This window comes from Neovison vison, chromosome 10 (genome assembly GCF_020171115.1).
Source record: "Neovison vison isolate M4711 chromosome 10, ASM_NN_V1, whole genome shotgun sequence".
Classification (NCBI taxonomy): domain Eukaryota; kingdom Metazoa; phylum Chordata; class Mammalia; order Carnivora; family Mustelidae; genus Neogale; species Neogale vison.
This window is the reverse complement of record NC_058100.1, coordinates 2,429,245-2,446,902: the sequence shown is the minus strand read 5'-3', so window position 1 is coordinate 2,446,902 and position 17,658 is coordinate 2,429,245. Positions and strand designations below refer to the sequence as shown.

The following is a 17,658-nucleotide window of genomic DNA, read 5'->3' as shown; positions in this document are numbered from 1 at the left end:
GGAGCCCGCCCCGAGGCCACTCCACCACCTCCCGGACACAGTGGCCCCGGGCCCAGGAGGGTTTGCCACCGCTGGCGGCGACAGCTACCAGGAGTAGGACCGCCGCAGCGGGGAACGAGCGACAGAAGGAGTGTCCCCACCTGAGGCACAATCCACCCCCCAGAGTGACGTCATCACAAGAACTGGCAAGAGACACGCAGCCAAGGGATAATAAATATAATTGCTATGACAGACCCTGCCCAGAGGAGCAGGAGCAGCCGCCCCAGACCCCACTTGTCCCCTCTGGCATGCTGAGGGCGAGTTAGAAGCTTCGAGGTCACCCTGGGGCTGCTGGCAGTGGCAGGGGTCACGGGGGGGCAGAGCCCAGGTTTCGGGCTGCACAGGCCCCGGGCTGGCCACCTAGCCCAGGACGTCCAAGTAGACGGGAGGCGCCTGGGCCAAGGCTTGGAGCCGGGCGTGCACATCCTTGATGCTGTGGCGCTGCTGAGGCTCCCGCTGCCAGCAGCCCCGCATAATGGCGTAGACCTCTGGGGGGCAGGCCCGGGGCCGCTCCAGCTCCCTCCCCTGCGTGATGCACTCAATCGCCTGGGGCCACCGGAGGGAGAGAGAAGAGGGCACCGGGCGCTGGAGCAGGGGCCAGAGGCCAGCGCAGCCGCCCCCCGCCCCGGCCCCGGCCTCCCGGAGGCTCTCCAGGAGGGTCCCACAGACGGCTGGGCCTCTTGGCTTCGAATAATCTAAAAGGAGGCAGGGAGCCCCAGGATTCCTTTCCACTCGGACGCTGGGCAGCGGGAAGGGTTAAGGCTACGTAGGCTGGGAAGGCTGGGCCGGAATCAGACCCTCAGGAGACCTGACAGGTGATGTGAGGAAGGGGCAGGGGCTCGAGCTCCCAGCAACGAGAGCCCGAGGTAAGGAGAGCGGGCCTGCAGGCAAAGGCCCCGGGGACTGGCTGGCGGGCCATTTAAGGTAGAAGGCAACCCCAGTTCCTTTTGGCTTCTGTAGGCACCATTCGGGGGGGACCTAGCATGAACAGAAACTGCAGCAGGAAAGACCCGAGTCAGACTCCAGGAAGGACTGTTAGAGCAGCGAAGGGAGCCAAAGAAGCAGCGATGGCGGCTGGGTGGTGGGTGACGGGGCCTGGAGTCTCTCCCCGCCTTCTTCCCTCCCTCCCTCCCCATTAAAGGACTTGGGTTATGGGCAGCACTAATTCCATTCCCTCTCTCCGTGCTTGAGAAAATTAAAATCTATAACCCTCTCCCCCGCCCCAACAGCCTCCAGGGAGCGGACTGCATTAGGAGAAATGGAGACTCACAGCTGCGAGCCAAGGAGGGGGTGCAGGGGCTGCTCTGGGAGACAGAACACCTGGGGCCTGCTCTGGCCCGGCCCGGCCAGAGGGCGGAGGGAGGGCGGCCTGTCCTTCCTGCGGTCTGACCTCCAGCCTTCCTGCTGCAGTGTCAGGCCCTCGAGCGCCCGCCCCTCGTCCACGCCTCTCCCTTCCTCCCTGATAACGCCTGCTGCGTCTATAAAACGCAGCTGAGGACGGGGGTCTGGGCTCCATCTGTAAAGTGCTCTGAGGCTCCCCCAGGAGCCAGCTGGGCCCCGGCTAGGAGGCAGGAATCCGAGGGAGCGGGAGCGGGAAGAGGGCAAGGAGAGGAGGGGCGGGGGGTGGAGGAGGCCCCGGGCCTGCGGGCGGCAGCAGGGTTGGGGCACCGGGACTGGGCAGGCAGGGCGGGGGAGGGGGGGCGGCGGCGGCGCTGACCTCGGTGTTGGAGAGCTGGTACCAGGGCTGCTTGCCGTAGGTGAAGATCTCCCAGAGCACCACGCCGAAGCTCCACACGTCGCTCTCGGTGGTGAACTTGCGGTAGAGCAGGCTCTCCGGGGGCATCCAGCGGATGGGCAGCATGGTGCGGCCCCCCACCTGCGGAGGGCGCTGCGTCACCGCGGGGGCTGGGGTGCGCCCCGCTGCGCCCTGTGCCCCGGCCCCGCGCGGCGCCACGCCCCCGTAACTACCCCGTAGTTACCCACCCACCCCAGCCCGTGGGTCCTTAAAGATGAATGGAAGGGGCTCTGGGGGTGGGGGGCTAAGCGAGACAAAGCGAGGGAGTCCTCTCTGTGCGTCCCCGGAGTGCAGAGACACCCTCCTGTGGGGCCCAGGAGGTAAGACGGGGTTAGAGTCCAGAGACAGGCAGCCTGGGCCCCCACGCGCCCAGGAAGAGACGGGTGCGCCGGCGCTCAAGGCGGGGGACACCAGAGACCCTTACGCGGTAATAGTCCGTGCTATAGATGTCCCTGCTCATGCCGAAGTCCCCGATCTTGACCACGAGGCCTTGGCCCACCAGACAGTTGCGCGTGGCCAGGTCCCGATGCACGAAGTGCAGACTGGCCAGGTACACCATCCCCGCCGCGACCTGGCTCGCCACGGCCAGCAGCTGCCCCAGGCTCAGGGGCCCCGGAGCCACGTCCTCCCCGCCAGCCAGCAACTTGGCGTCCGGCCCGTGGGACCTGCCGGAGAGTGAGGGAGAGGGAGCGGGCTGGGAGGCGGGGAGAGCCCTCAGGAAGCTGAGGACCCAGAACCGGGGAGCTGGGGTGGGCGGGGGGTGGGGGGGGGACTCCGGAGAATGGAAGAAGGAACAGAGAGGCAGGTGTCTAGAAGGCTTGGGAGAGGGGCCGCCAGGTGTGCCCACCTCCAGAGCCTCCACCATGGCCCACACTTTCCACATTCACGACGCCACCCCCCCCACGAGGCAGCCCTTGTGAACTCGGAGCCCAGCAGCCAGCTGCCCACGGGCCTGCATCTGTTGCCCAACAGACGCCTCGCACAGGACCCTACAGATGCTCACCCTCTACCCCCAGGTCTGCCCCTGCCTCTGTGAAGGGAAGCTTCCCCCCTCAGGCTCCGAGCCTGAAACCTGGGGGTCCTCTAGTCTCTCTCAACTTTGCTGTCAATACTCAGCCTCCCGTGGGCTTCTTCTTCCTGCCGAAGGTCTCCAGGACGCCCTCCACCTCCCACAGCCACCACTCAGGATCAGTCCCTGTCACTCAGCTCCATTCCCCAGATAGTCCTTCTTCTGACCCCAGCCCGAGCCAATGGCTTTGTCGGGACTGCCCCTTCCCACAGGCCAACCTACTCCTCATCTGTTTCTTCCTTCTGTCTGGCAGGGGCTTACTAAACACCACAGCTACCGTGGAGAGTAGGATAGAGATCAACAGGGGCACCTGATCACTCAGGCCAGGGATGGAAGAAATCAGGGGAGACTTCTTGGAGGAAGAGACATTTAAACTGAGACTCAACCCTGAAGAGAAGAGGTGAGTAAGCCATTGAAAAGGGTCAGAGACCCAGAAGGATGAAGTGAGGAGGGGGGGACCTGGCTTACCATGCAGCGCGAACTCTAAGAGCAAAGGCCCAGAGGCAGAACAGACGGGCTTCCTAGGGAATGTCTTCCAGACTCATCTAGGAGTCTTCACGGTTCTCTCCTTTGGTTCCCTGTGCTCCCCCCAGCACTGAGAGCCACTATTCCCGCAGCCTGGGCCCCAGATGGTGGCCGGTCCCTGGCCTGCGTCCCCAGCACTCCGCACGGAGCCCACACGGTGTCTGGTGAGCCGGCTCTCCCAGCTGGCCTCCCGTTGACTCCAGTCTCCTGAGCCCATCCACCTGCACACTCATCACCTCCCTCCTGCTCCCCACCCTCCTCGCCCACAGGGTAAGCTTCAGCTCTGGAGTCTCCCCCAAGCCTGATGGAGTGGATGACCCTTCACTCCCAAGGGGGCGTTTGGAAACCAAATCACGACCATCCGCTGAACAGACACACAGTGCTTTCTCGTCCAGAACCACAGCCCTCCACTGTCCCTCTGACTCGCAGGGAAACTGAGGCCAGAGAGGAAAGCTCTTGGCTCAGCTAGGACGTCACAGCTGAGTGCAAGCCCGGCCCCCCCCCTCCCCGCCCCACAGGTCACCGAACGCCATCCTGGGGAAGGGAGCGTGTTTATCCAAGGACTCAACAGAGGGCACATGTGACGGTCACAGTCAGGGACTGAGAGCAGGACTCCGCCTGGGGACATACTCCCCACTGGGTGCCCTGGGCAAGCCGCTTACACCTCATCTGAGAAATGGGCACATTTCTTGAAGCTATTAAAATCATGGCACACATGAGTAAACATATCAGAGTAGTTCTCTCCAAAGCCAAAGAAATGAATTTTTAGTGGCTTCCTGCAGGTATAAAGTCCCACGTCCGCTGGGAGACTCTGAAGAACGCCTCTATCTACGCTCTCGTCCAGATACACTTGTGTGCGCGCAGCCACGGTTCCGGGTGGGAGCGGAGCGCCTGGAAGGCGGCAGGAGCCCTGGGACTGGCTGTTACTGTCGCTGTAGCTCTCTATGCCGTCACCCCCCAGGCCTGGCGTCCGCGCCCCCCCCCCCCCGCCCCTGTGCATGCAAACACACCCCTGCAAGCCGCCGGCCTGTCATCCTGACTTCTGCTCCTGCCGCCCCCACACCGCCCCGTCCCGGGCGCAGACGGCCCCACCCACATTCACGTGTCCGCCTCGGAGCTCCTCGGGGACAGGAGCGGGCCTTCCTGCTCCGTCGAGGGTCACCCCTCGGCCTGACAGACAACCGGGGTGCGCTTGTAGGGAAGGGGCTCGGGACGGGCGCTCCTACCGGAGGAAGCGGTTGAGGTCGCCGTGGCGCATGTACTCAAAGACCATGAGCAGCGGGCGGCCCTCGGTGCAGACCCCGAAGAAGCGCACGATGTGCCGGTGCTGCAGCAGGGTCAGCAGCTGCGCCTCCCGCTGGAAGTCCTGCCTCGCGCTCTCCGACGCCTCCTTCAGCGCCTGGACACCGGCCGCAGGACTGAGCGCGGAGGAGCGGGCGAGGGGGGTGCCCCTCCCCCGCGTACACCCGAGGGCCGCAGCCCATGCCCCAGCCTGAGCTCCCGGCCCTGGAACGATGATGCCGCGGGACGTGGGGCTCAGGCCTGCGGGAACTCGGGGACAGGGTCTTACCTTGACGGCCACCAGCATCTTGTCCTGCTCTGGCAGCAGGTTGTGGCACTCGGCAAGGAAAACCTTCCCGAAGGCGCCCTCGCCCAGCTCCCACTTGAGCACGATGTCCTGGCGTTTGATGTGATGAACACCTGCGGGGGGGTGTGCGGGGTCAGACCGGAGCCTGTGGGGAGCATGCGGGGTCAGACGGGAGCCCCGCCGCATCCAGAAGGACAGGCCAGCAGGGGCTGACCATAAGGCTTCATGCATTCCCCCAAGTCCCGTGCTGTGGTGTACACGGGGATGGGGGGTGGGAGGGATGCTGGTTCGGGCCCGGGGCAGCCAAAGGAGAGGGTTCGGGGCTTCTACACACATGCACGCGCACACGCATATGCACACCCAGGGGCCCCCCGCCCTTGACCCAGGATTGCTCCTCACAGGCATCACTGAAGTACTGTGGGTTCTCGATGATGTGTCCTTGGAGCCCTGAACCTTTGCCCTCAGTGGGGGACAAGGAGCTGCCCCCTAAAGTCATAAAGTGCAGAGACATGGCTAGTCCGTCCTCTGGAGCCAGAACGGCGGCGCCTGGGGAAGCGACACGGCCTTATGGAGGGGTCACACCCCAGGTGCACACGCTGGCCGCTGTCAGGGTGCAGGGCACCAGGCAACCCCAGCCCAGACCCTGCAGGGGTGAGGCGGGGGAGAGAGGAAGCCAGCAGGGGAAGGGGAGGCACTCTCTCTGTTTGGCTCCTGTCCAACCCCAGGCCCTGTGGGGCCACCAAAGAACTCCCCCCCACCCCCGCCGAGCTCAGACCTCGCAGACCCACTTAGTGTTTGACTACAGTCCAGCCGCCAATTAGCAGCCGCCTCCTGACGCTCTCCCCACCGCGGCCCGACAGGCACACGCACCCCCACACATGCCGCAGCCCGGCCCTCGTCCACCCTGACACACGCCCCCTAACCCTCCACCGTGTCCAAGCCCCCCACACGGAGGCCAGGGTCAGGGAGAGCCAGTGGCAAACAAAGCCAGCAGGACGGACGTGCACACAGCCCGCTGCCGCACCCCTACTCACGGCCAACCCCGAACTTGTTCCTCTGTCCACATCTGTTGAGCACCAGGAAGAGCGTGGAAAGGAAGAGGCAGGCAAAGACAGCCAGGCCCACAGCCACTGAGACCTGCGGGCGGGGGCGGTTAGAGCCGAGCTTCTCCCACTCCCTCAGAGAGCCCCCAGAGCAAACAGCTCCCCATCCTGTGTCGGAGCCCCCAGAACAGCCTCCTCCTCCCCTGGGGCCCCAGGCCTCGGGGTCAGGCCGCCAGACTCTGAAGAGAAATGACTGTCACCAAGCCGCGAGCCCGGCCTCCCGATCCCAGGGCTGAGGCAAGCTCCCCCATCTCAGGCTTACCCCGAAAGGGGTTTCATCCTTCTTCTCCACGGGGTCTCCGGAAGTGCTGTTAGTGTCTGTGGGGACACAGGGCGGAGAGTGGGCTCGACACACATGGGGTCTCCTGCAGCTGCTCCCACCCCCACCCCCGCTGAGCCCTCGGGGATCAGGTCCGCTGAGCCCCCTGCCCCGGCCTCGGCTTCAGGGACCAGACAGAACCTGCCTGCCCCCTTGCCTGGGCTACTCACCCACTGGCGAGAAGGAGACTGCGGTAGGGGGAGGAGAGAAAGCGGTCAGATGGCGGCCGGAGAGCGGTGAGGCTTCCCTCCCCCATTCCCCCCACCCCGGACTCATCCCTTCCTGGGACAGGGAGTGGGGCGGGGGGTGGGGGCGGCTGGGCCTCAAGGAGAAGAGGCCCGGGGCCCTTCTCCAGCCGGGGACCTAGGCGCTGGTGCACGGCCCTGTCCTCGGCCAGCCCAGGGAGGGGGGCAGCCCGGGGCTTCAGGGCTCCCGGGGCTCGGCGGGGCAGGGCAGGGAGGTCAGCGCAGAGCAGGACTGCAGAACCCCAGGCTCTTTTCCGCCCAGGACCAGGCACTCCAGCTGTGGTCAGGACCATAGCAGCGAGGGGGCCCCGGGGAGGGGGGTCGTGTGCCGGGCTTGGGGTGGCCCTTGCACCGGGAATGGGGTCCTCAGGGTTGAACTCGAAAGGGTTGTCCATGAAGGCGGCCAGGACGGAGGCGGACGCCTGGCCGGACGGGTTGGTGGCCAGCAGCGTGTAGTTGCCGTTGTTGACGTGGGTGGGCTGGTTGAGGCGCAGGCACCCGTGCCGCACGGTCTCGTTGGCCGCGGGCTCCAGGAACTCGGTGAAGATGAAGCTGGTCTCGTTGAGCACGGAGCCATTGAAGAGCCAGCGCAGGGCGGGCGCCGGCTGCCCGTCCACCGAGAAGGGGATGCACCAGTGGTGCAGCTCCACCGGCCTGTGCAGCTGCACGCTGGCGGGGACTACGGACCAGAGAGAGGGACAGCCGGAGGTCAGGGAGCAGCCGGAGGGGACCTGGCCCCGACCTGACAAGTCAGGGGGCTGGGGGGCGCGGCACAGCCAGAAATCAGGCGGCGGCCGAAGGGAAACTGGCCACCGGCCTGAAGAAGTGCACAGGGAGGGAGCTCCTGAGGAAAGCTGCCAGGAAATCGCAAGTAAACCGAGCAGCGGGTGTACACAGCTCACAGGCTTGGAGAGCTTCTAGGTGGCCGTGAGTGACAGCCCCCAGCAAGCGGGGGCCCGGCCACGGAAACGAAACATGTGGTCTTTTGGATAAGGGTCCAGAAAAATGAAGGGCAGTTAAGCTTAAGTAGATGGGGAGAGGGCCGAAACACCAAACAAGCAAAAAACACGTAGTTAAAACGCTTTCAGAAAGGGGCGCCTGGGTGGCTCTGTCCATTAAGCGCCTGCCTTCGGCTCAGGTCACGGTCCCTGGGTCTTGGGATCGAGCCCCACATCAAGCATCAGGCTCCCCGCTCAGTGGGAAACCTGCTTCTCCCTCTCCCTCTGCCTCTCCCCGCTGCTCATTCTCTCTCGCTTTCTGACAAATAAATAAAATCTTGAAGAAAAAAAAAATGCTTTTGGAAAAAAAATATGGGTTTGAAATAGACCCAACCTGGGGAAAGCAAAAGTTCCATTTTTTTTTTTAAGATTTTATTTATTTGTTTGACAGAGATCACAAGCAGGCAGAGAGGCAGAGAGAGAGGAGGAGGAAGCAGGCTCCCTGCTGAGCAGAGAGTCCGATTTGGGGCTCGATCCCAGGACCCTGGGATCATGACCTGAGCTAAAGGCAGATGCTTTAACCCACTGAGCCACCCAGGAGCCCCAGCAAAAGCTTCTTGATAATAGATACACAGATGTTGCGCAGGGGGCCCTACTCAGCAGGGAAGGACCCAATGTTGCATAGAAGAAACTAAGCCCAGAACAGAACTTGCTGGAGGGTCCAACTCTATAATGTATAAGAACAGGGAAAACTAAGCCATACTGACAGGGAAGCACACGTGTGTACAATTATTTTTTAAAAGCAAGGAAACAGTTATCCCGAAAGTCAGGATGGTACAGAGAAAAAGGATGGGGAGAGAAAGGGAGTGTGTGTGTTTTAAAGAGCCAAAGAATAATGATTGTTTAAAGTGTCAGTGTTCACACATCTATGCTAGATTTTACAACTAAAGAAGAAAAGTTGTGTAACGTACATGATTTAAAGTAATTTGTTGAGGCGCATCTGGGTGGCTCAGTGGGTTAAGCCGCTGCCTTCAGCTCAGGTCATGATCCCAGGGTCCTGGGATCAAGCCCCACATCGGGCTCTCCGCTCAGCGGGGAGCCTGCTTCCCCCTCCCCTCCCCTGCCTGCCTCTCTGCCTGCTTGTGTTCTCTGTCTGTCAAATAAATAAATAAACTCTTCAAAAAAAAAATAATTTGTTGGCAGACTAGGGAAATTAGGCAGTGAGCCTAAAGGAGCGCTCAGGAGGGGAATTTGCTCTTGTAAAGCTTGGAGGGAAAGCAAAAGGGCTCCGATGGGTCGGGCAGGGAGGAACGCAGTGAGAACAGCTGGGCAGCCAGAGCCGAGGGCCTCAGGTAGCAGGACATGGGCAGGCAGCCAGAAAGAAATCCATCCCCATCCCTCTGGCCTCGACGAGTCCTCAGGACTTCCCCCACAGGATCGGGTTTTCATGGGAATCTGGAAACAGCTGGGCGGGAGCCGCTCGGGAGATAGACACCTACCCCAGCCCCATCCTCCAGCCCCGACCCTCAGAGCCTCCTTCCAGGGAAGACAGGGTGGGGGGGGGGTGTGGAGGCGGTCACTGGGACTCACAGGAGACGTTGACCTGCACGGAGACTTCGGCCCGGCCCATGTCATTCTCTGCCCAGCACGTCACATTCTTCCTATTGAGGTCGCTGGTGACGTTGGCCAGGGTCAGCCCCAGGGATGGCGGGCCCCCAGATTGCTGGGTCAGGAAAGAGAAGCGTAAATGAGGAAGGGTGCAGGCTTGGGTATGGAGGCAGGGGCTAGAGCCGCTGTCCTGGGGGCATCCCTGTGGCTTCGGATGAAAAAGAGAGGAGGGGTGGAGGGAACGGGGGAAGGGAAGAGGGAGAAGAGAGAACACAGCAGAGAAAGGTCCCCTCCTTTAGAGCGCGTGCGCAGACTATCTCCTGGAACATTGATTTAATGATCCGAAAAAATCAAGAACATGACCAGCAGCCTCAAAACAGGAGCGGACTACCCTGAACGGGGACCACCGTCCGAGCAGCTCGGCCGACGCTCTGCACATGGTGCTGGCAGTTTCGGGTCCAGAGAGACCAGAGCAGCAGGCAGAAGTGGCCACAGCGCCCCGACCCCCCTGGCAGATAAACGCAGAGCCTGAAGCTAGAGGCAGTGACTGGGCAGGCCGGGACTCTGAATCACCGTGGGAACACTGGATCAGGCTCAGGTTCTCTTCCTAGGAAACAGGGAACGCGTGCCAGCTACGTGACCTCGGGACAATTCCTAATCTTGCTGAACCATGGCTTTCTTGCCTTGTAAGCCACGGAGGTAGACAAAATGATCCTTTCGCGTGTTAGAAAGCTACTTCCATCACAGTGACGGAAGGCCATGGAGCGGTGGACCAGCCTCATTTGTCTGGAAATTTCAGAAATGCGGAATCCCTTCGACTAAGTGCCGGGGGAGGTGAAGTATCCCCCGGACCTCCCCTGGAGTGGGAGGTTGAAGATCGGGAACAGCTCCCTCACCCTGACCAGGCTCTCGGTTCCAGCCTCCTCCAGGGGGAAGCCTGGCCCTGCTCCAAGCTTCTGTCTGAGGGCCCCCCTCCCCCAAATCCCTGTGGGTGCTGGGCAGCCCTCGACTCAGCCCTATGAGCTGCTCCACCACCCTCCGGCCTCCTGAGGGTGCCCCCCCCCCCACTCGACCCAGTTGGGTGTGACTTTTCTATAGGAAGTTGCTAGAAAACAGAAGTGATAGCAAACATGGAAACCTCCCAAAGAGAAAAGCAAAACCCTGGAATTTCCCAAAACAGCTGAGCTAAGGTCTCCCCACTGGTGGTCATGGCCAACCTCTTGCCTCTACCTTGTCCCCTTTCCATCACTCACTCTTGTGGCTCTGCTCGGTGGCTCTGCCCCCCCCCCCACCATGGTGCCTGCTTCCCTGGCCCCAGTGGCTCCTCTTCCTTCAATACTGTCCCGAGGGCCTCCAGCCATCCTGGGGGTGCAGCCCCTCCCAAAGTGAACCCCTGGCCTGGCTCCTCCAAGGGGCCGGACCCTGTGTGTCCACCCACTGGGGGCCAGGTCGTTGGGTGGGCGTCACCTACTGTCGGCCTCTGGTGACCTTGTCAACGAGGCCGGAGACAGCTGGGGCTACTCGGGGCTGCCACCGCCCACTTGAGCACAAAGAGCCAAAGACACGTCTGCAAGACCGAGATAGCAGCCATGGCCAGAGGCAGCGGAGACATCAAAGGTCATCACCTCCTCAGCTGACAGGTAAGAAAACCAAAGTGTAGACAGATTTTCCGAAAGTCAGTCCAAAACTCATTAGTGAGAAAGCTGGACTTGGACCGGGACTTTCTTTACTAAGGAGCTCATCACACACGCAAGAGGACAGCTTCCAGCATCTCCAGACGATGATGGGAAGACCCGGGGGACGCCTTGGATGCAGGACCACAAGCGCCATTCAGACCCCCGGTCCTGTTCCCTTGCCTAGAAAGCCAGGGATTGGGAGGGATGGTCTGGGGGTCCAGGGACTGACTCTCCGGCAGCAGGCACCATGTTCCTGGGGGCCCCACTGGGCCAGTGCCCATCGTGAGGGCAGGTGTTTGCCGGCCCCACAGAACAAGCCTGAGCCCCGTGGGTCGAAGCGCATCTGTCCCTCCCTTACGTGCTTCTTCCTCACCGTCTCTCTTTCCCCGTCTTTGTCCCCTGTGTCCTGTCCAAGCGTCTCCCAGGGAGAGGGGGAGTGGAGGACAGGGCAGCGAAGGGCTTCTCACCGTCACCGTGGCCAGCTCCTCCAGCTCAGTCAGGACCCAGCCGGCCCCCTCCAGGTCCCGCCCCTCCACCAGGCACTGCAGCGACACATCGTCCCCCACGTCCACGGAGGTGTTGGGCATCTGGACCTTCAGCACGGGCACGCCTGGCAGCCCGGGGATGGCCAAGGGACGTTAGATCAGGGAGTGGCCTCTGAGCCCTCCCCCCGGGTGGTGCCTCCTCCGCCACCCGCCTCCGTGGCCCTGAGCCCCTCCTGGTGACGCCCAGAGCCCCCCAGCCTTCAGCACCCCCAGCTCTCGCCCGTGTCTGTTCCCCAGGCTCCTGCTCAGGGCTCCCTCCGCAGGCCTGTGGCTCCTCCCCACCCCTTATGCAGCCTCGGCACCTACCGCAGCTGGCATTGGACAAGAGGGCCAGCGGCCCCTGCCCGGGGCACTGCAGCTTCTGTCCGCGCACGCCGCCCAGCCCCTCCTCCTCCCAGTGCAGCAGCCAGTGCACGGCACATGTGCAGCGCAGAGGGTTCCCCAACAGGACCCTGTGGGTACAGGGGACACCAAGAGAGTCAGGGACCGGGCCAGGATCAGGCTTATGGAGCCCCAGAGAACGAAGTAGCAGGTAGGAGGGAGTGTGGGCAGACCCCAGGCTGGCAGATCCGGAGGTGAAGGAAGGGCGACAGGGGCAAGGGACCTCTCGGGCACCCCAGGAACAAGACGCTATGACAAGAAATAGGATCCAGAAAGCCCAGGAACTGGCTGGGGGCTACATGGATTCCTTTACCCCAGCAGGCTCCTCAGGAAGACAGGTGTGTGCGTGGGGTGCGGGCGACACGGGCAGCCGCGCACCCCGGCATAGGAGACGGTGCGCACCCCCCCACCACAGCGCATTCAGCCTTGGGCACGCAGCTCTCCCCCCACAACCTGGCCGCCCCCAGGGCAGGAGGCCCCTCCAGTGGGCCTAACAGTCTCGGATGGGGTCACGGGCGTGGACAGAGCCCCCAAAGAGCAATCCCACCCACCGCCGCCACTACAAGCAGAGATCCACATGCCCGCGCACGCACGCGCACACAGCTCTGGCCCCCCAAGAAGGCCCACACTCACAGCTCCTGCAGGGGGAGGCCCTGCACGGCTTTCCAGGAGAGAGACTCCAAAGCGTTGAAGGAGAGATTCCTGTGGGAGTTGAGATAGAGACGGCCGCCTTGAGCCACCGACCTTGCTCTGACCCAGGGAGATGGAGGGAGGGAGGAGCCACGGGAAGCGGACATCTCACTCCCCCCAACCCAGTCCCCCCAACCCTGGCAACTAGGACCAGCCAAGGAGGCACTGGGGTTGGGACAGGTTAGGCTCTTGGAGTCCCTTTCCTCTTGCTGGGACAGCGAGAGTTAACTCCACTTAACCCCCTCCCCAGAACCCAGGGAGGGGGTCTCAGGGAACAGCCTGCTCTCCTCTCCCCCCTACCTTGGCCCCAGCTGGCAAAGTGCTGAGACCCCAGCTGGGGGAAGGGCCTCCATCTGTGCTCCCCTCCCCACAGAGCCCAGACGGGCCAGAGGAAAAGGGGGATGGTGGCGCGGATCTCAGAGGACTTCCTCAGCTGCCCCCGCCTCAGAGAGCCCGGGGCCCCCAGGGATCGGAAAGAATGCCCAGGCCAGCACCAGACACAGCTGGGCGTGGCGGTACAGCTGTGTGGCCTCGGCCCAGAAATGTCCCCACCCGGAGCCTCAGAGCCCTCATCTGTAAAATGGGCTGCTGCTCCCTCTCGCCGCGCTGGCTGCGAAGACAGGGACGTGAGTATGCGACGTCTCATGGGTTCGCATTCTTAACCGAAGCCCCACTTTGTCATGAGGGAGGCGCCTAACGTCACCTTTTCTCTGTTGCAACATCACCAGACACAGCCGAGACTTTAGAGGACCCCAGCACCCTGCCGTCTGTCTGTCTGTCTGCCATGGTAAGAAGGAGGAGCGGAACTGCTGGCCCCAGAGGCCAGAGAGGGGGGTGCGAGGGACTCCAAGAGTCTCCCTCCCCTGCCCGCCGCCGCCCCTGCCCGCCGTCTACAGAGGGGCAGCTGTGACTCGGGGGTGGGTAGGGCGACTGGCGGCGGATCTGATGGCCCAGCTCCCAGGCTACCCCCGGGGGCCAGGAGGGGGTGGGAGGTGGCGTCCCCAGTCAGAACTTGGGGCACGCTCCTGCCCCTGACGCCCTTTGGACAGGTGTGTCTGAACTCCGGGAAGAAAAACGGGCCAGACGCCCATGAGACGCATCCCTGTGGCATGAAGTGTGGGAGCAAGGGACACGGACGCCACGGCTGACGGGGGTGGGGGTGGGGTTTGGGGTTTAGGGGGGTGGAGGGTGGGGTCCCAGATCACCAGCATCCCTGAAGATGCGGAGAAGCCCCAGGGGAATGGGTGAGGCCACGTCCCTGACCAGGTCGGGGCCTTCTTCACAGCAGCTGGGGGGTGGGGCACAATCCCAGCAGCCACCCATCTGGGGTCCTCCCCCCCCCCGGCCCGGGGCTGGCCACTCACAGGCGACTGAGCCGAGGAGTGAAACGGAAGGCGTCGGGTGCCACGGAGCGGAGTCCACTCTTCACGATGGTGCTGGGAGGCGCAGCAGGGTCATGGGAGGCCCTCCGCTCCTCGGGGCCCCACCTCTCCGCCCACAGCGGCCCCCAGCCCCCAGTGTGAGCCCTGGACCTCCCATCCCCCTACAGGCTCCCCGGCTGCCTTGGACCCCAGAGAGCCCTGAGCTTCCTGGTCTCCTCCAGTCCCTCCGCTCTCGGCCTCCGAGTCCCGGGTCCCCCGGCCCCGCGCGGACCCCACACCGACAGTCAGCCCCTCACAGGTCTCGCAGCTCCCCCAGGCCCCGCAGGTGAACGGCCTCCAGACGCTGCAGATGCGCTTGGTTCTCGATGTGGCTGTGGGGAGAGGGAATGGGGGTCACAGGGGCCCAGGTCCACCCTCAAGTTCCCACGCCCACCTGCCTGCCTCCCTCGGCATCGCAAACGCAGGTGCGTGCACTCACCCACGCACAGCTGCACACACGCATCGGTCACACGCGACCCGTGCACATACAGATACACGGACACACATGTGTATGTGTCCTCACCAGCATGCAGACACACTCCACCCCTCGTGTGTGCACACACGGGCACACACACACACATACCACCTCGCGCGTGTCCACGGGAGCCCTGGTACATGCATGGACACAGAGGCAGGCGGGTCGGCACGGTCCCACTGTCATGCCCGACACAGGTATGCGTCGGTCTCTCGTGTACAGCAGTGGCCCCACGTTCACAAACACACAGAACCCCATTCTCAGCTTAGGCTTCTGCTTTCCTGCCCAAGGCCTCTCCTGTTCGTGCTCAGAAATGGGGGTCACGCTAGGACTCCCGCTTCCACAGAGGACCGAGGCTCACTATGGCCCCGCAGCACAGAGGGAACCCTGTGGGCATGTGAATCTGTGTGTTCCCAAACACACACTCCCCATCTGGGCTGACCACACCGCTGCACACTTGCTCCCTCGTTCACCCACATGCCCGCGCGCGTGCGCGCGCACACACCCCTCCCTCAAAGCCACAGTCCCTCCCTACGCTCAGGCAGCAGCTCCGACTGCCCCCACCCTTCAGCAGAGCAAACAAGAGGCACGGAGGCTGTCAGTAGAGGACCCCTTGAGCCCCTCCCTGCCCCAAGAGAGACCTGAGAAGGAGGACAAGGGCATTGGGCGGCTGGAGAAGGGACAGGGGTGGTGAAGAGGCACAGACAGGCTGTTCACAGGGCAAGACAATGATGGGAAGGCTCGAGGGGGGCATAAAAACACAGGTGGTGAACCAGAGACGCGGAGAAAGAGACAATGAGCAGGAAGAGACTAGCAGAGAGAGAGAGACAGGCAAGGGGACAGACAGGTAAGGACAGGGAGACAGAGAGACACAAAGACATAAGGACAGAGCACCACGGAAAGCCAGACCCGGACTGGGACAGAAGGACAGGTGCGCAGGGACGGAGGCTGCTGCCACCCTGGGGCCTGCCCAGCTTCGGGATCTGGCACGCCGTGGAGTTCCTGAGAACTGGGGTGCCCTGCTGTGGCACGTCAGTGAACCCCCCCACCCCTTGCACACACAGACACGTACACACGCACACTTGCCAGGGGCCTTTGACTCACTGCATCTTCTCAGAACTCTCCCCTCACCCCTCTCCCCTTCCCTGGCTGGACCAGGGGAAGGGGGGGACCCAAGCTGCGTGACCTCTCCCCCTCCCCCCTACTTCCCAGTGGGGGACCCCAGCTGCACCAGCCAGGCAGCCTTCCCCCAGTCCTAGGGAGCACTCTCCTGTAACTCGGCTCACAGAGTCTAGAGCTGGAGGGACCGGGGAGGGGTGGCGGCAGCCGCCGTGACCAAGCTGTCCGGCAGCACACTCAAAGCTGCCTCATTCGTTTGGATTCATCATCAATCTGTCTTTTCGAGTCCATTATCTCCTCGTTAGCTCTGCGGGTGAGGGAGGAGGAGGGGACGGGCAGGCGGAGGCTGGGGGTCAGGCCGCTGCCTCACCCAGCAGGTCCGCTCAGCACCCCACCCTGCATGGCTCCTGGTCCCCAGCCTAGCCTGCCCATGCCCCCACCTCAAGGGCGGCTGGGCCCACTGGGTAAGGGAACATGGACAACAGCCATGACGGGGAACATTCTGGAGCCTGGGCCCTGGAGTGAAGGTGCAGGGGGCTGAGGGGACAGGGCTGGGGACAGCAGCCCCTCCCCTCCTGCAGAGTCCTAGCCCAGACCCAGACAAGGCCATCTCCTCTCCTTCTGGTCTCCCTAGGGCCATTAAAGAGAGAGATGGAGGACCTTCCCGTTAATTACCACGAGATACGGGAGGACCTCGCTGCCAATTATCACAGTCTGCTCGAGTAACTTCCAGACAGTGATGGTTCCCACCTCGGACGCCTTCCAACCCATCACCGTCACGCATGAGGCCAGCTCCTTGCCCACCCTCTAAGCCCCAGGCCGCAGAACAAGGATTTTTCTAGCAGTCCCTCCCCTCTTCTAGAAGTCTTGCTGGTCCCATCAACTACACAGAATACTCAAGCATTTTCCAGGCATGGCCCTGTGATGCTCGAGTACCTCTAGGCCAATTATCACAGAATACTCCCATAGGTTTCCCCAGCTGCTAACAAGTACTCCAGTATTTTGTAGCCAATTACTGCAGGTTGTCAGAGTACTACAAAATGCTGGCGATTTCTCCCAGGTTGGGGCCCCGAAAAGAGGAGAGTCTGTCATCATGAGCCCTGGCTCTCTGTCCCAAGTAGGGGGATAAGGGTGGAAAGGGAGACGGGGTGGGGACAGAGAAGCCAGGAGTCTCGTTCTCAATCCCCAAATCAAGGGATATGGCGGACAAGAGATGGTGCAAACGGGGAGAGGGGAGCTCAGCCACCCCGCTGTGCCTCCTCCCCACCTCCTCCCTATTCCAGTTCAATCCCCAGTTCCAGAGGCAAGAGCTGGTGTTGCCTGGTCATGGCCTGGAGCAGGGTGGGGGCTGGCTTCCCCCTGGAAAGGGGCTACGGCGGTAGGGGTGCCAAACGGAGGGGTTCCCCGCAGCTAGCCAACCCAGAGCTCAGGCTCCTCCTGTCTGCTCTCCAGAGGCTGCTTCGGGACGGCGGGGCTGGCTCAAACCGGGTCCACGGACAGCTCCCTTGCCCCGGCTGCGCCAGGCACCGTCCAGACGGTCACTGCCGTGGCGGTCGGGGAGCCGCGGGGGCAGAGGCAGGCCCAGGTGCCGTCTCCCGCCCCGCCCCGGACCCCGCTGGCCCGAGGAGAGCGCGCGCCCTCGGGGCCCGGCTACGCCCGCCTGCCCCCGCGCCCCGCTGCCGCGCCCCCCGCGCCCGCTCCCCCGCGCCCGCGCCCGCCGGACACTCACAGCTCCGTCAGGTTCTCTGCGGCCGGCAGGCGGCGGAGGCTCTGCAGGGCCCCAGGCCGGGAGCAGCGCAGCCCCGAGGGGCCGTGAGGGCAGCAGACATCGGGGCAGGGCGCGGCGCCCGCGGACGCCAGCATCAGCCAGGCCAGCAGGCGGCTGCCCGGCACCGCCGCCCGGCCGTGTCCGCCCCGCTGCCCGCGCGGTTCGCCCCGCAGCATCGCGCCGGCCCCGCAGCCGTCCGTGCGCTCCCAGCCGCGGCCGCCGGGCCTCCCCCGACACGTGCGCCCGCCGCGCTAAAGACCCGACCGCCGGGAAGGGGCGGGGCCCGCGGCCCGCCCCGCCCCGCCCTGCCCCCTCTGGCTCCACCCCCACCCCGCCTGTGCTCAGACCCAAGGC

The 17,658-nt window shown here is 63.4% G+C and overlaps 1 protein-coding gene across 1 annotated transcript; it reads right to left on the bottom strand.

Annotated features, from left to right (window-relative positions):
- Positions 1-333: 333 nt before the first annotated feature.
- On the bottom strand, positions 334-17,480 carry NTRK1 (neurotrophic receptor tyrosine kinase 1). Its single transcript, XM_044266614.1, has 17 exons — positions 17,266-17,480; positions 14,200-14,274; positions 13,886-13,957; positions 12,465-12,533; positions 11,757-11,902; positions 11,373-11,515; positions 9,212-9,344; positions 7,036-7,362; positions 6,609-6,626; positions 6,382-6,437; positions 6,051-6,153; positions 5,416-5,562; positions 4,999-5,129; positions 4,655-4,827; positions 2,259-2,499; positions 1,757-1,915; positions 334-585 (listed from the first exon to the last, which is right to left on the bottom strand). Exons 1-17 carry the CDS (start codon positions 17,478-17,480, stop codon positions 400-402), a joined length of 2,394 nt encoding a protein of 797 aa, XP_044122549.1. The 3' UTR covers positions 334-399.
- Between the last annotated feature and the right edge of the window lie 178 nt (positions 17,481-17,658).